Source organism: Scatophagus argus, chromosome 3 (assembly GCF_020382885.2).
Source record: "Scatophagus argus isolate fScaArg1 chromosome 3, fScaArg1.pri, whole genome shotgun sequence".
Taxonomy (NCBI): domain Eukaryota; kingdom Metazoa; phylum Chordata; class Actinopteri; family Scatophagidae; genus Scatophagus; species Scatophagus argus.
Genome location: NC_058495.1, coordinates 20,014,534 through 20,032,847, shown reverse-complemented (window position 1 = coordinate 20,032,847; position 18,314 = coordinate 20,014,534). Strand labels below are relative to the sequence as shown.

Below are 18,314 nucleotides of genomic sequence, written 5' to 3'. Positions count from 1 at the left end.
AGGGGCTACAGTTATGGAACGGCAACACAAGTGTGTGAACGAAGGAAAGAAAATTGCATTGTGTCAGTATGTGAATCAGTAAGGTTACATTTATGGTGAAATTAAAAAACTCCAATTAGGTTAAATGAGTGTTTTCAACTAGTATTAATTAGTGTTAAACTGTGTCTTTGTGTCCTCAGCTGGTTCCTCTCCCCAAATCTCATTCTGTCCTCCATTTCTGGCAACAAGCAGAGAAACATTCTGACAGCCAGACACAAATACACCAGAGTCTCATTCAGGTCCACTGCAACTTGTGAAACCGACAAATTCAGCTAGCAGTGTCGCACACAGTGGATAATCAGGTGTAATTGTATGGCTTTCATTAAAACGAGAAGAGTAAATATTTTTGCGTCTTTATCTTTGAGTAGGATGCAACAGCAGCTTGCTGGTCCAGGACACAGAACAGTTCACATCACCAGCCACCAGGCATCCCTCAAAACCTGTGGGCCAAATGAGGTGGACTTGCCACCATTTAACTCATCACATGACATCAATGAGCCCAGAGGTGGTCAGTCTGCCAGAGACTGATGGAGTCAGATGCATGGAAGTGAACTTTTAACCAGACAGCATTCCCTTTCTTGTATAATCATGAATAAACATTAAATTATACGTATACACTAAAAGACATATAGAGTGTATGTCTTCACAGGTATGATACTGTGCTGTCTATATATCACAGAATGAGCACAGATACTGTACTGGTACTGGTTTTCTTTTTCATTAATTTCTTTGTTTTGTGTTGTTCCTTGCTATTTCTACACACAAGCCCTGAAGCCAGCACATTGATACCCTAACTCTGAGTGATATTTAATGGAGGTAAAGCATATAACCTGACAGTGAAATGACAGAAATGTCGGGTGAGAACAGGAAAATACATCAGTCAGCTTTTGATAGATAAGATAACAGATAAGTGCACTAATAAATAACACAACTGATATTTTCACTAATAACGGACAAGACAATAACACTAAATTAATGGAGGAGGTCAGTGTGTTAAAATTGTCTCATACTGGGATGTAAGTGGCTGGGGGCAATAGTAACACTGATCTCAAAAGCACACTTTTAAGGTAATCACATTACTGCTGTGGTATCTAATAATATTACTTAATGTTTTTTTTGTCTATGGTTCGATGGTTATTTTAGTTGTTAGTTATTATGTGCACTCAAAAAGCAAATACCTACTTCTATTTTTGCAGAAAACTGGGCAACTAACAAACTCAATTAGGAATTGAGTATGTTATTGGCCCCCCTGCATCTCCCAATCATTTAAGAGCGGTCCACACGACGTGTCTAACGTGCGTCATGGCGTCACGCGGAAGTAATACAGCCAAGATGGCAGCGTCCTTGACAGGCATGTTTAGATTACAGTAGAGTGTTAAACGTGCTGAACAGTTGTGTCTGCACGGCTGACAAGAGAAAATTTTGAGAGCGGAGTATGGAGAGACGAGAGTTCGTCGCGTCCCTGGTGGTAAGTTGGCAATTTTGTACAATTTGTCAGGGCGCTAGTTAGTATTTCCATAAAATAAGCTCTGAGTTGACCATATTTCATCACAGCTGTTGTTGATTACTTGCAGTTCAAGACTAGCAGACCACAAAACTTAAGTCGTGGATACGTTTTGTTCGTGTTCTGCTTATAAGACACTGAAAAATTAAGCTATTTGCAAAACAAAGTAGCAGACAAACTAGAAGCGAAGCTTGACAACAAGGACCTGTGTGTCGACTGATCCTCTTTACTCAGCTACTTTATACAAACTCCTAAAATACAATATTCTGCCGTTATGGGAGGCTGCTAAGTGACTACCTGCCAGTATCACGGATAAAGCTGGACAGAAAGTGTTACTATAAATACTTTGAAACGAAAACCAGTTTAGTTAGAAGAAGATAAGAGCATCTTTGTGTGTGGACTAACGGCTGGCTGCGTGTGCACGAGCGAGGGGGCGGGGCAACTGCTGTTTTAAATGTTCAAGTGTATGGGAAACTGGGAACCTTTTGTGTCCCTTCACTGAAAATTGACTATAATGAGACTTAAGGAAGAGTACCTCTGAGATGAGATGACAAGTCAGTAAAAGAAAAGGACAGACATGAGTTATGGAAAGATTTGTGTGTGTGTGGTGCAAAAATGACTCTCCTCTACTGTGTTATTTCATATTTTTATAAAGTAGGAATATTAGCCCCACTTTGACCAGCTGCAGCATTAAAATGGTGCTTACATTTTAATACATCAGTAAGAATAATTCACTTGTATAACACAATGAAAGGCAATGTTTGATGTACATTTTACTGAAAACATCAGCACTCTGTTTATTGTGTGGTACTGCTGTGGTTACTTGAAGCTCTTCATTGTTTTGATTGTATGGCTTACATAATTACTCTTTTGATTCACCTGGGATATATTATCAGCATCGACACCTGCAGCACTAGGCAGCCTTTTTTCAGCATGAAAAGCTCTGGTGAACCCACTGTATACTACCTGCCCAGGATCACACAGTAGACAAACACATTTAGCAACTGGCTAATAAAGCTAGTGGTGCATTAAGAAGCAGATATTTCCTATAGGAGTTGGTAGAGACCAAAACAGAATTAAAAGGAAGATGAATATTGGGTTTACATACGTCATGTGGCCGAAAACAAGACTAAATTATTCCTTATGTTGCCCTGCATCTGCTGGAAATATGTAAATAGGCAACTGCCATGAAGTTTATCATATCATCTTTAAAATGAGGTATGATATTCCTGTATTGATCACCCTGAGGGGAAATTTGAATGGTTATAATAATTATAACGTATAATAATCTTAATATATCAGTGTTGTGTTTACAGCTGCAATGAATCTGAATTGCCCATAAACAAACAAACAAATAAATACAGGTTTAAGTATAAGTTCTGAATATGTCTTCCACCACTGTTATTAAAGAGTGTGTATTGCAACTCTCAAAGTGATCTTAATCTCTCCAGGCAGGAGGCTGTGCAGGGATGTGTGTGGATCTGACCCTCTTCCCCCTGGACACCATTAAGACAAGACTGCAGAGTCAGCAGGGCTTCTACAAGGCAGGGGGCTTCAGGGGTATCTACGCTGGAGTCCCGTCTGCTGCTGTCGGCTCCTTCCCCAATGGTAAGACGGTCATTGTGTCAGCTGGATTTATGTTCAGTTGAAGGTTCACTGTTCTGTATTGTTTGTAAATGATGTTCTCCTGGAGGTACATCCCAAACAACCAAGGTTCTTCTCTGTGTTTTTCTCAGACCCACACTTGCACTGTGTTGACCGTGATACGCATAAAATGGCTGTTAGAGTTGGGTGTTTAGACCGTCTTTTAACTGTTGCACATTCATTTATTTCTTTTCTTGTCATGGCAAAAGTGCAGTGATAATGAATTAGAGTGCAACTTTATTTGGTTTGAGGCTGTGGGTTGAACAGATCATTTTAATAGTTCACAGTAATTGTATTTTATTTTAGTTATTTATTTATTTTGCTTTGTTTTGTAGTATCAGCCAAACACTCCGCTCACATGCTCATTAAATCATTTCAAGTTCTGTTCTTAATTTGTTTGTTGGTGAGATCAGACTTTTGAAGGAATTGCCTGATGATGATGTACAGTCACAGGAATAAAGAGGACTTGGATTATTTTTTTAGACAAAAATGAGATTCTTTGACATTTTGACGTGACTATTTGTCAGCTCGAGCGTCAGTTTCAGCACAATGCTGCTTCAATCTATAGGACTGCAAATGAGCCAAGTCAGTCTGCCATCTCAACTGTATTTCCGAGTAGACCTTTGAATGGAAGAAGTAGTAAATACAGAAAGAATTTAGGATCACTTTGGCTTTTTTTGCCTCCAAATTATAGTATGATGAAAGTATAATGTAAAAAAAATGTAAATTCTCAAATGCATTACAAGTACTTCAGAACTGTACATGGCTGTTCAGTAAACTGTAGGTTAATTTACTGTATATTCCATCACTGGATATTTAAACTTTGACTCTAAGATCTTTATTTTACTACAGATATTTATCTTTTCCTCTTCATTTATATTAGTCGGTATCCTTCCTGACAAAACATAAAACATAAGAGTATGTATCTGTCAACCTCTAAGTAGAAGCAATGGATAATCAATAGACCATCAGTCAAACAGATGCACAAATGAGTATTTAATGGGTCAACGTGACTAAGTTCAGCTCTTTTCATAAACATGTCAGAGACTGACTGATAAAGATGCCGCAGTCATATGTTGTTGGTCTGAATGAAATCCATTAATTTTGCTGCTGTTCGCTAATGAATTTAATATCTCTGCAAGACTAATCTGATGAAAGCATGTGATGACCAGCGGGATGAAGGAGGAACTAAAACTCTGTCCACATGAGATGCACTTAACTTTCTCAGCTTTTAGCCCCATTTTACATTCAGACAGACACACACACACACACACACACACACACACACACACACACACACACACACACACACACCTCAGTTTCTCCCCTGTCAGTGGTAGTGAGGGATATTAATTGCTGTATGCTGGTTGACTAATGGGCCTTAAATGGCTGTGGTTCTGCTTGGTTACAGCTGCTGCTTTCTTTGTCACCTACGACTGCACAAAGTCCCTTCTCGGCGCTGGCGGGGTGCTAGCGGCACCACACGCGGCACCCATCACTCACATGCTGGCTGCCTCCCTGGGAGAAATAGTAAGTCTTCCTGTCCCTCATTCTCTCAACTTTTGCCTCTTCTGATTTGTTTTTTTTTTTGCTCTGCTGGTCTATTTTTGTAGTAATGCTTTACTTTTCCATAGGTCTAACTCATTCTCAGTTGTTCCATTTGTAGAAGGCCAGCTGCCTTATTACACTTGTTGGTCTACTATGAACTCGCTCTTCCCTCTGTGTGACTTTCCCACCACTCCCAAAAGAACTCCACCGGCATGTCTGTGACATTATTGCCTTTCAAAATTCACAGACCACCATGCAAGGGGGCAGCAGAGCAGGGTAGGGGGCCAAGTATGTGGTTTTGACTGTAGTCCCTGGGCTCCAGCTGAGTGAGTTAAGGGGGCTTCCTCAGGACTCTCACAGCATTTCCCTCCGATAGCTGGGTAAATAAGATCTCATTACTGCTTATTGACTCATCTACTTTCCCAGCTCAGGTCCCCAGACTCTGCCAATTTAGTCTGGGGAATTCGGGCTTGAAACCAACAGCGGCGCAATTTCCTCAGCCCATCCTCTCCCAATCACTCGCAGTGAACCATAGAACCTGAGCCATATGGGGGCCGCACGTATTCACAATGGCATGAAGACGGGGAAGAGAGATGGTGGGTATGGAAAGAGGGGTACCCCCCTGCTATACCACCATGGCTTTCAACAAAATACTCGGTTTTCAGTATTCATGGCTTTTGGATGGATGTAATTTAGTCAAGTTTTGCATGTTTATGAAAAGGGATTATTTCACATGCTCCCATCTGGTATAATCCACATGGGAGCACTGTGCTTGAGTTTATCTGAATCTTAGTGTGTCACAGTGTTGAGAAGAGGACTTTTATGTTAGCACAAATTCGATTCACAATCAGTGCAGAACTTATTACAGATGCTGTCACAGCACTTCAGCAATATATGCATTTTACCACTTTTTGTCTATGGATCCAACGAGATGGGTGTGAAAGGTGAGTCTGAGGTTGCTGTTACCTTTAACCCCTTTCCTGCTGTTCTGGATATGAGCACATCAAAGGCACAAATCCCTGGGAGTGGAGCTGAGCAGAGCAGGGGCAACATCCCACTGCATTCTGGCAACTGGATACATCTTGTTCAAAGAGAGTAATCTTGAGGCTTAGCCATGAAAGGCCTACCCTGGTGCTGCCCTATGCGTGGCCCAAATGCCCACACTATGATGCAATGGCTGCCACATATGATTCTGGGTCTCCTCAGTCATTGCTAATGACTTTTAATTAAAAGTTATTGCACTGGGGTTTTGACATGAGCTGGACTAAATCTGGGCCAAGTGGGCGCAAAATTCTCACGTATAGTGCGAAAACAATTGGTTACTTAAAGGCATTTGATAGAAAATGTATAAATTCTCTCCCTCTCTTTTTTCTATCATTTTAAAATTGAATGAATTTTGGACAGTACAAACAGTTTGAAGATATCACCAGGACCTTGGGAAATGAAACCCATTTATTACATTTTATAGACTAAACGATTTTTCCAAAAACAGGCACAAAGATACTTTAGTCCAACTCTTAATGGTTAACACACCTTGAATGCAAATGCAAAGCAGATTTTCAGTACTGTTATGTTTGATCTTCCACTCTTCATCATATGTTTTCTTCTGCCAGTATAAGATAAGGTCACTTGTTTTCGTTGTAGCCCTACTTCTCTTTTGCTCATCCTCCTGCTTGTCTCTCTTATGCTGGGAGCAGCTGGGTGCTGCAGACTTTGACTTACAGGAGCTTAAAGAAGAAGAAGAAGCAACTTGTTATTTGGTCCTTGTCTGACTTTCCCATCGGAGCCATTCATCAGCCTATGATCCTTTCCCCAGGAGTCCATTTAGTTGTTTTTCACCTACTCATCCAGTTGGTCCGGTTGGTAGCAGAGTTTCCACTCCACAACATTCAAAACAGAAGCTTTATTGGACTTACTGTTTTGCTAATCCCATCCCCAAGCTTCCCTCTGTGGATGATGTGCTCGACTTGACGCTAACTCACCAGATATGGACTTAAGTCAAAGTCTATTATGATCATCCCAGAGGTACTTTGTATTTCAGAATTTGTTCTGCATAAAGTATGAGATGGGAATTAAAAGAAAGAAAAGAGAACACCTTTTCACACTTAAATCTAAATGATCTTCCACTCTTTAACTTAGTAGGCAAGGGTTGGGTCTGACAGATGTACTCTAGGGTAAGAAGGAATAGTATAGCGATGGTATAGTATAGCATCAGTATTGGTGGAAATCTGCTACGATGTGGCTAATGGCTGTGTCAGCCTCCACCATGTAACTTCTCAACTGAAATTCCTGACTTTGAGTAGTGGCTCAGAAAAATAAAAATGAGTAACATATTTATTCATTAATTACTTTATGGGGGGTTATCAGCTGATTAATTGACTATCCGCTTGTTCCTGCTACAAACTATTGTCAACATATTGACCTTTGAAAATCCCCTAACAGTCAACCTCTATACTGTCTATCAAGAGCAAACGTCAACAAGGTAATCATATGTGAAATACCTGTGAGAGTTATGTCTTCCAGGGATCATAATTTTTACTAAAAATGTTAAGTTAGATAGATAGCTTGCTAGATAGATACTTTAATAATCCCAAGGGAAATTCAAGAAATTCAAGTTCAAGACCTAAATAAGCTCATTAAATTCAGGATCACAGGTAACAGGAAATATGTACTTAGCTATAGATAAAATGCATAAATTTAAGAGAGCTGTTGGATGGAGATCTTCAAATGTCATGGCGTATGTAGCTTCTGTATTAACCTACTTAACACCTGGTCTAACTTGTAAACAGAAGGAAGAAGGAGACAGGAAGGACAGTCATAGCTTGTGGAGAGATAGAGCTAAACTAGGGTCAAGACAATGAGAGAAATCCTGATGTTTGTGTGGCTGCAGTGGCGGGACGCTCCCATAAAGAATGTGTAAGCTGATGGCGTCTGTCAGGCTCTAGCAGGCTGTTATCCAGCCATTAGATCAGATTTATCTTCATTCCCATTCGCTCGACGTCTGCCCTGAAAGCTCATTTGTCAAGGCCAGGCGGCGGGCTTTTCTCGCATCCATAACCCCCGCCCCACCCGCCATCAGCACCACCTCACCACCACTCGTCTGTGGGAGGATGTACTGGAAAATACAGTGTGACATGACAAGATAGGGGGACAGCGAGAGGGAGGAGGTTTTGGGGGTAGAAACTGGCAGCCACTTAGCTTGGCACTGAGAAATAATCCGTGCATCGCCTTCGAGCAGCGCCGTGCTCTGTGATTTATTGGCTGTTGTTTCAAATTTGGAGACCCGCACTGTCCTCATATCTTTCCTTTCTCTTCTTGACCTCTTTCTTCCCTCTCTTTCTTCACTTCTTTGTTGACCCTTATTTCTCTCTTTCTTAGTACTGTGTTGCCAGGATTGAAGGATTGATCAAAAACCCAGAACAGTCATGGGTGTCTTGGTGCTGGTAGATATGATAGAAATACTGCACAGGCTTCACTGTGTTTCATACTTGATATCTTTGTTAAGGTGGGGTTCTGACATTGTGTGGGAAGGCACTATTTCTTTGTTTCTTTCTTTATTTGCTTTTTCATGACTGATAGCAAAGCGTCAGTGTGTGAGTTCAGCAGTGGTTTTATTCATTGTTTTGGCTGTTATCTACCCTGCTGAATCTTTATATGTGTGACTGCAGCAGGTACTTTTTAGCAAATTTTAATGGCAAAAATACCCATATAATTGAGGCCCATAACAATTGTTTCAGCCTGTATGTTTTTCTTACCTATTTTATCTTCATGGTGCCAAAAGATAATCCCGGTCCTGATTGACTTAGGACTGTTCCCTGATGGCCATGGACGGTGAAAGGGACCCAGCAAAGCAGTGGAGGACGGAGGGATGTAATGACTCAATCTGCGGATTGATTTGCTCGCTATGCCGATAATGTGCTTTGAGTCTCTGCTAATTTCCCATTCCTTACTATGGTTCGCCCGTGATTGAGCGTCTATGTCCTACCTTGTTGTTTGGCGGCCAGTGCTGGAAATTGAAAACGCGCTCTGTCATTTGGATTAACAACAACATGCCAAGGGAAACAGAAAGGCTCCAATCACAGGCGGGCAGCCGCCTAATTAAGGCTGCTTGACGAATCCAACAGCTTGTAAATAAAGATGAATGGTAGCAGGAATTTAAAAGACTGCCAGTGGGTTTATAATAAGTTTACAATCCAGAGAAAAGCGTGAGAATGATGGTCAATCAATGCAGGTAAAGAAACGGGCATCTGTCATCCTGACAGTCTTCCACTTACAGCCTTTTCATAAACATGAGGCAACAGTCCTGTCTCTTGTAATGTGGGGCACCCACCCAAATCTTTTATTTCTTCGTTCTTTCTTTTTGTTAGTTATTTCTTTAAAAATGTGATGTCATATTACTGCTACATCTCCACAAAGGATATAACTCTATTATCAAGACTTCTCTAAGCCCCAGTCCTCTGTTATCATGCCCTGATTCATCACCATTGTTCCCCCATTTGCTCCTGATTTTTAAGAGATCTGAAATGGCCTTGGAGGCTGCACACTTTGTCTTCCATCTACTCAACATCCTTTTCACCACCCCCAGGCGTGCAAATTACTTCCAAATAAACAATGTCCCTAATTTATTTGGTATAATGTCTGGCTCATTCTGCCTCCCCCTCTGCAGTGACAGGAGAGGAAAGGCTGTCTCAACTCCAGGCCCCACATCCAATTACGTCAGTAATTACTTGTCATAGCCACTTTCTTTCTATTTAGCTGCCTTATTCTGGTCCTTTGGAGGATTGGTTTGGGGAAAACATGATGTACAATGTATTATGAATGGTAACTTGACCAAAGGGAGAGCAAGTGAGATCTCTGAGGTGGATGCAGCCAACTTAGTTATTACAGGGAGCGGATGAAGATAAAAATTTAGCCACTTGGTGGTACTGTTGCTCCATGGTAGGTTGCAACCAGACTACGGTTATACTTGCCTGAAATGCCAATAAGAGTTGTGCTGAATTTTTCATGGACACTCATTCAGGTCTTTTGTTTTTGCTCTTATGTACAGAGAATGAAGTTTATCTTCTCAATGTGTTCTGAAACGAAGAAGAACCTTCCTTTTGTCTCGCAGCAAAACCGATACAGTGAAGGTCACAAAAAAGCTGAGAAATGAACCAAAATAAAAATCAGTAGTCAGTAGGATTTTTAGAGACACTGAGTAAGAACTGTGCAGTTTCCCACGATTTATCTGTCAAGTCTTCTTCAGGCTCAGGCTGTGATTCTGCTTGACTTCCAGCACAGCTGACTTATCCTTTCTCCTTTTGTGCTCCACATGCATTCACGTTGTTATCCACATAAGCCGTCCTTGGTATGTTGCAGAAGAGACGACACAAAGGACGAGTGGCTGACAGAATTGAGCCCTCCTACAGCTGTCAGGGTAGCCGTCTTCCCTTCTTAGAGTGCAGCCTCAGATTCTCAAGGGCCCATCCCTTCTAAAACTTCTGATGGTGCCCAAATGCCCAAATTTGTGTGTGTAGTTGAACAGACAATGAGCAAAACAAGAAAGGGGAGAATTTTGTCTTTACTGTAGTTCCTCTGTCACTCGTAATTTTTTTTTTTCCTCCTCTCCCGACATCGTGATGCTGTGGCAAGGGTGGCACCAGCAGACTGGCATCTGTATGAACAAGGGGAGTCACAGCAGGGGGGCGGCTCACCAATCGCTCTGCAAGATTGCTTGCCGGTATTTCCGCTTCGATGCAGGATAAATGGGAAATCAAGTCGCCAGGTGGGCAGCTGTGCCTGCCCGCCTGCTTGCCTTTAGGGCAATGGGAGTTATGAAGCATAAATATTCATGTCTGTCTTCACTAGCTGTTGGCAGTCCATATTTTCGTTGACATATGGAGGATGGGTTGGAACTTGTGGCGGGGAGTGTGGTAACTGAGGTGTGCGTGTGTGTCTGGATCCATCCGCATGTTTGATGGAGGTGCATGTTCAAAGTCAGCCTGATGACCCTTTTACCTGTTGCACAGGTGTCGTGTCTTCTGTGTGCACTGGCTTGATAACTGGCCCAACTGGACACTAACTAAAGCACTCGTTAGCCTGCCAGCGCCATGTGAATGCTCTCCTCAGGCCGTGCTGTACCGTGGCCACCTGCCGCGTAGCAAGAACATACATGTGCTAGTAAACCTGGGCCATTTTGTTTACTTGTACTCTTCCATCCTGTAGGTGGCGTGTCTGATCCGAGTGCCCACAGAGGTGGTAAAACAGAGGACCCAGGCTTCTCCCTCATCCACCACCTACCGCATGCTGCTGGCTACACTCAGAGAAGAGGTACATGAAAGATTTTTTTTTTTTTTAAGAAGAACTGATTTATTACAACTTGATGATTTTTGATGAATAAAATACGGTAGAAGGATAGAAATGAATGAAAATTAAAGAACTTTTCATGTGGTAGTTGTTGTGAAATATTCAACTTGGATTCTTGTATTACTTCCTCATGCTAATGATATGGATATGTCATTGAGGATTTTTTAAAGGAAAACATACATCTGTGGTTTTTTAATAAATGTGTGTTTGTGAAAATGTGTTCTCTGGTCTTTCTGAGCAGGGTTTCCGAGGCTTGTACAGAGGATACGGGAGTACGGTTCTCAGAGAGGTAAGATTAAGTGTTTATTTTATTCGTTATTGATAACGATCACAACTGAAGTAGCAACCAGTAGCTGTTCCAAAGCAGCTGACACAGTTTTTATCTCTGTCTTTATTAAAGTTCACTTTCAGGCATTTGTAAAGCACATCTTACAGACTCTATCGAAATCAGTTTCATGAGTTTATACATAAAACAGTTACTGACTTCACTGAAGGCTGTGTAGTGGATTCTTTTTGATAGGCTGGAAGAATATTGAGGCTTTCCCTTCTTCTGACTGAATACATTTTAATTTCTCTTGGGCTTTTTTTGTGGTTGGAAATATTGATTTACAGTTTTGTTTTTTTCTTTCATCTCATTCAGTTACTGGTGCAAGATGCTCTTCCTCCTATAAGAAGTACATCTGATTAATTAATGCAATTAGTTACATTATAAATGCAAAACAAAACAAGGATAAATGAGCACTGGGCTGCACTCTCTTGATGGCCACTCACCTTTTTGTAATGGAAAAGCTGCCGTAGTTCTTTGATTCATGATCTTCTGTTTAGTTGCACCTGCAGTGCATGACAAGATAATTGTAGTAAAAGCTTTATAGATCCCTAACCTTTAGCCTTCCTCCCACCAGATAAGTTTCAGTAGAACTGGAAAAGAAAATGAGAAAGAGAAGCAAATAGGGAGAAAGAAGTATATGAAGGTGACACTTGTCTTTCCATCCCTTTTTTGGGGAGGTGGATGAGGGTGTAATCTAGTCCCCTCTGCTGTGCTAGCCTGTACTTATTTTCTGCCTCACTAAACTGATGTTATTCACGCAAATTCCATCTGGACAGCCGGGGAAAAAAAGGACAACAAGACACTGTGATTTCTCCGAGGGGCTCTGAATAAATGAATACATTTGGAGGCTGGCTCACGGCCTGTGTGCATACTAACACTAGCAGATGAAACGCAACGGTGGCGGCAGGGATTTGGGGGTGCGGGAACGGCAAGGGATGCTCCATGGTGATTGGCTTTGACGTGTGTCAGGAAGGTAATTCATTTTCTCTCGGCCTTCTTCGCAATCCGTACATCTCGCTCCTTTGACCAAGCAACCCTGTCAAGATAAGTTTGTTTATGTGCTATGTGGTGTCCCCCTCCCCCTACTAATTGGGGTCCTTTCTGTGCTATGTATTCATTAGGGTTCAGAAGGCATGATATCACATGAGTGCGGGATGTGACAGGAGGCTGGGCTGTACTCTGAAGTAATGGAGGTGTGAGGTGTAGCGATCTGATTCACACGTAAGGGGTTAGGCCAAAAACCAACCATGAACACCTATGACCTTCACTTGACGATCTCTCAGGCCGAACCGAATTGAAAACTGACAGTGACTGTGTGAAGTATTACCACATGAGCTCAGGAACGCTTTTGAAAACCATTGTTGATAAACATGACAAAGGCCAAAGTGAAATCCATATATCAGCAATATCCAACAACCATTTCAAATAGTTTTTGCAAAGGCCACATACAATTACGTGGCTCCATAATAACAGAGTTGAAATTGAAAATATGTGTACTATTATGAGCGAAACGGGACAATGGAGACAACAAACTTGAGCAAACAGAAGTTGGATATCAACCAAAAGAGGGGAAGAATTTCACTTTCAAAACTTCAACATTTACTTCAGTTCCAAAACGCTGTGGTGTTAAAAGAAAATGTCATGCAACACAGTGGTAAACATGGCCCTTCTTTTTTCTTTTTTTTGGAATGTGTCACAGGTATCAAATTCAGAATTAGTGTATATTTACAAATTAAAGTTAAAAAAAAGTTCATCAGTTTTGGAATCAGGACTGTAGTAGTAAGTTTTATTTTAAAACCTTCTCTGTATTATTGATTAATAGGCATTAAATTTATTTTTTTCTTTTTCATCACATTAATCTTTGCTGTTGTTTATCCTGAATTTCAGGAGCTGTCAAGTGCTGAGTCAGCATGTTTTGGGTTCCAGCTGAATAGAGCTTGAAATCAATGAGATTCAGACTGTGGTGAATAAAACTACGCTGTGAAAAATGACTTTATTCTGCTCTAAAAGAAACAAAGTGCTTATTAAATAATTATTAAACATCAGAAATACTTTGTCCAAGATGTGAAGTAAGCGCATAAAGTCGAATATTCGAGCTGTTTGTGTTGTCTGGGTGATAATTTGTATTAATTTTGTGAAAATGCAGTCAGTCCAGGCTCTGCTCATATTTCTTCATCTGGTGAAGCCTGTCATTTTAGCAGGATCACCTAGTTGAAACTCCAACAGGTCTCTCTTTTTAGCTTTCACCACTAGATGGCATGATAAGATTAGCACTGCTGTGGATGGTTGCGGCTGACTTTCTCTCATTTCACCCCTCTTTCCAGTCTCCCTCCATACTTCCCCACCCTTCTCTTTTCCTTTCTCTCTGTTTCCCCATTTCTCCAATCCAGCTTTATGACATTTATGAGCAGCAGTCACTGCAGTGAAAATGATGGCTTTTTTTTTATGGACAGCCTTTTATTTTTCTGATCTTCAGCTCTGTGAAGTGATGTTGGATCTTTGATTTAAACTGCTCCAATCTGAGTTTGAGTAATGAGCCTGAGATGGGTTATTAGATAGTGATTTAGTAATGTGGTGGTGTGAGAACTGTGCAGGGACAGGTGGATAACTGTGCCTGACATAGTCGACTGAGGAGCCTTGAACATCATCTGACTGATTATAGCAGTCACACTACATATATCTCTTATATTCTTTCACCTTCTCAGCGTAAAAGCCACTTTATCAGAATCCATTTTTTTCTCATGTTAAAGCAGGTAAGCACACAGAAAAGGAAGGTAATTGAGCAGAACTGAACAGTTTACTGGTCTTAGTCAGCCTCTGAATCAACCTTAAAGTTTCTTTACTCCAACAGCTGAGATCTGGCAACCTGAGGTACAGGATCTGGTCAAACCACTTATGAAACACCTCTCCAACCAGGCTCCTCCACACCACACTTCTGCTTCCTTTATATCCCTCTGTTCTTCAATCCCTGGTTGCTTCTCTGCTTCTTGCATCAGAGGGTTTGTCTGTAAGGAAAGGATTGGTGGCTTGAACTGGTACCAACAGGCCAAATTACATCACTCCATCTTTGTGATTTCTGGAGCTATGTGATTTTAAGGTTCTTAATGATCAGTTTCAGAGCATGTCTGGGGTTGACTTTGAGCTACACGTGAGTGACAAATGAAAGGAAAAACCAGTTTAAAGTGTTTTAGCGAGGTGTTGGGCTACCACAAGCCTCCAGGATTCTCCAAGTCTCTGAAAGTCTACTGGAGGGATGAAGACTGTGTTGTTTTGATGACTGCTGGTATATTTTAAATGGAAAGGCCTACCATTCATGTGTGATACTAGTCAGACTAGAGATGTGACAGCTACTTTCATCGATTAATCTGTTGTTTGGTCCATAGAAAAGGAGTAAAAAGTGTCTATTGCTATTTGATGGCACAACTTGTTTTTTTGGGCATTCTGTTTAATATCGTGGAAGACCAGCAGATATTCATAACCTAATATTTATTTGATTAACATTTCAAAACCTTACGTGCTTCAATTTTAAAATTGACTAACTTCTTAACTGACTAATAACTGACCCTACCACATTCTGTCATTGTCATTATCCTCATCCTTGCCGGGCTCCTCTGCTCCCTCCCTCAGGGTCCTAGTTGAGCCTTCACTTTAGTGTTTTAGATTTTCTCTTTTGTTTACTCCCCTAGTTCGGTTTCAGTCACACTGTATTCAGCTTTTAACAGGCTGGATCTGTGCGGGAGTTTGCGTGTTTTGTGTAGGGTTGGTGCAGCCTCAACCCTGCCTTGACGTCGTAGTTATTGTGCTGTGCATACCGGGCTATGACTGTCAGAGTACATGCAGTGAGGGAGTTCTGCTTAAGCTGCTGGGATGCTAAGGTTGAAACCATATCAACGGGCATGCAGCAGAGCAGAGCAGAGTTGACCCCTGCTTGACCTTTTTTTGGAAAGGAGCCACTTCTCAGTGTCTGTGACGCAGGTTCAAAAGGGAGAGGTGAGGGGAATCGCTCTCATATCCTGTCTCTGCGCACTGATCCACAGAGGCTCATGTTTATACACCCTCATATGACTAAGACAGAGCATAAAGATGGAAGAGAGACAGGGCAGTGGAAGTTAAAAGTGTTTATTTTTCTCTGCATATGTGAAAGGCAGGATTTGTGGGACACGTGTGAAGGTGCGGAGGCTTCCTCCTGCTTTGTGTTTGGACTTGGACCCCATCGAAGCAGCTGCTATTAGTCTCTCAGAGCCAGAGAGCAAACCAGTGACTTCAGCACCTAAAATCTTAACAAGACTGGATTACATTAAATGGAAAATGCCACTAAAAAAACAGATATGAAACCAAGGAAAATGTTAAACTGAAAAAGTAATGTAATGCCCACCACTGAGATGTGCTGACTGTGCTCACTCATATTGTGCCTTTTCTTGTTTCATTTGGGAAACAAGTTGTCCATCTTCCGTCTGTAGCTGCAGTTACACAGTTATAGATATTTTGTGTCAGCCTTTACAAGCCAGTAAAACTGTCAGTGAAATCTAGTTTGGTTCTATTGGTTTAAAAAATGGAGGCGGATGTTTAAAAGAATGTGAGCTACTGGTGCCACCTTATCTGTTTACACTGTGATCATTGAGACAACATGTTGACCTCTTAAAATTTGACCCTTGACATGACTTAACCTATAGAAGTGTGTGTAGCCATGCGTGTTAAAGTGTTACTCTGGTATTGAATAAAACTAAGGTGTCAGTCATCCATTAATGTATTGTCTTGTATAGGACAGTTAGATTGCACATACATACAGTATTGTACATAGAGAATTAGACAGTACATGCAGGCACATGCCTTCTTAAACATTCTCATCACTGCTACTACTTTCAGAGGTTGAAGAATCCTTGTTGTAAATCATTCATTCATTGGTTATTCCAATGTAAGCTTGCAAGGGAAGCTCAAACTTATCTCAGCAGGCTTGGGGAAGAAGGGGGGTAACGTGCCAACATTACAAAAGAGGTAGTTCGACTTACCATTAGCCTTACCGTCAGTGGCTAGCACAAGCAGAACCCCATCAAGCAGCCAACCAAAACTGCTGATGATCTTGTCCAAGTTTTGTTCTTAGGGTTGTTCCCGATGACACAGTCTGGAAGTCTGCTGGCACTTCTCAATAAGAAAAGTATGTATGGCAGTTCGATCAGGTGCAGAAAATCAACAGAAGTAATCTCACCCTTAATACATCTGCTCTCTGAGCTAATTGATAAGCCCACTACCTGCCAGCCAAAGAAAGAAGGACATTAACAACTGAATTCACAGGCAGACAACCATAGCTGTAGGGAGGCCCCAGCCTGATGTGTCTGTCCACATTGTGAGCTTTAATAGTATTCATTTCTTTGACGAATCACTATCTGTCAACATGCTTGAGTTATGTATTATCCCCTTTGAATCGTGCCCTCGTTTGAGTTGTTTGCGGGTCACTCTGATCCTTGTTAGAAGAGTGATGGCCTTCTTAAGCTAAAGAGAACGATTCCTCTTTGTCACTGGATGATCTCTATCGCTTTACCACACACATCAGTCCAGACATTAATGTTTTACTCCCACCGCCGCTCTGGATGATGGATGACAGCACCTGTCATTTACATTAGTGTATTTGTGTGCATACAACTATATCTTCACATCCTGCATCCTTGCTGGCTCGTGTACCTATGTTACATACACCCTGATACATGCAGTCCCTCTTGGTTGAACATTGGGCATGGTGGCTTTTGCTGCAAATCTGGCTAAACCTCAGAAACCTTCTTGAGATCAACATGTGGTCTTATTAATGACTTCTACAGTCGGATGTGCTTAAGGAGTCAGCTGCCATGCTGTCAGACCCCCACATGTGCCTCCCTGCTCAGTGCAAACTTGGCCCGGCGACAATTCAGGGTTTTCTGTGCTTCCCTGCTGAGGATGATACATTGGAAGCCTGTGGCACTGAGAGCCATGGATCACACACTTACACTGTTAAGTACATTTGTCCCCATTGAGCTCTTCAGTCCACTCAAAAATCCATCATTGTGGCTATAATTTGTAATGCAGGGATTTTGCGTGTGGACTTATTACCAATGTCTACTGCCAGATATTTTTCCAGGAAAGAGACACTGTTGTTTTAGCTGTGCAACTGTGTCTGTTTTTATGCCCCCCCTCCTCCTCTGTGTGTGTCTATGTGGGTCGATATGACCAGAGCGGCCATGTTAGTCAGTGAGTTTCTCCAGGTCCCTGTTTGCTTCCCACAACTTCACGCGTGTTTGTCTCAATGCGAGCAGAAAAGCTTTAGTGCTTCACATGTGTTTCTAATAATGCACAGCCCCGACGCCCCGGCAAGGGACTAAGGGTGGGAGGGAATTTTACGGAGATGGGGGAGAAGGTCTGGAATGGAGGGAAAAAGGACGGCAGTAGTTTGTATGTCACATGGAAGGAAATACATGTCAAGAATATGCTCCTGTATGTTGGAATCTGGTGCTGCCAGGACGTAAGATTGAGTGTGATGCTTTATTCCCCCGACAGCAATACTTGCAATGCAGATTTAACTTGAATTGGACAGCTGTTGCACTTGAGTTTAGCAGGCATTAGAGTAACATAATACCGAATTGCCTAATTGCTGTAATAGCCATCTCAGTCAATCAGCCTATTATGAAGGCACTGTAAGAAGCCTTTACATAAGCTGAACCTTCAATCAGATCCACTTTACGTAGAATGGTGATGTTTTATTTTCACTTTATCCTGGAGTGACAGGACAGCGTGAGAGTTGAGGGAGTGGAAGGAGGATAAATGGGTGCAGTAGCCAGACACGTGGAAGCACCCGCTAATTACAGCATTACTTCACTTTCCTGAGAGGAAAGTTGCACATCCTTATCCCTCTCTTTTTCTCACCTCCTTTCCGAAACC

The 18,314-nt window shown here is 41.7% G+C and overlaps 1 protein-coding gene across 2 annotated transcripts in view; it reads left to right on the top strand.

The window, feature by feature from the left end:
- Positions 1-1,333: 1,333 nt before the first annotated feature.
- The window catches only part of slc25a26 (solute carrier family 25 member 26), a 59,399-nt gene continuing 42,418 nt past the window's right edge, over positions 1,334-18,314 (top strand). For both annotated transcript variants that reach the window (XR_006843014.1, XM_046384557.1), the window contains exons 1-5: positions 1,334-1,507; positions 2,995-3,151; positions 4,599-4,717; positions 10,940-11,044; positions 11,322-11,369. Coding sequence is in view for 1 of the 2 variants with exons in the window: in XM_046384557.1 (XP_046240513.1) it covers positions 1,475-1,507; positions 2,995-3,151; positions 4,599-4,717; positions 10,940-11,044; positions 11,322-11,369 (462 nt within the window). In the remaining variant the exon portion in view is untranslated. The remainder of the gene's footprint in view (positions 1,508-2,994; positions 3,152-4,598; positions 4,718-10,939; positions 11,045-11,321; positions 11,370-18,314) is intronic.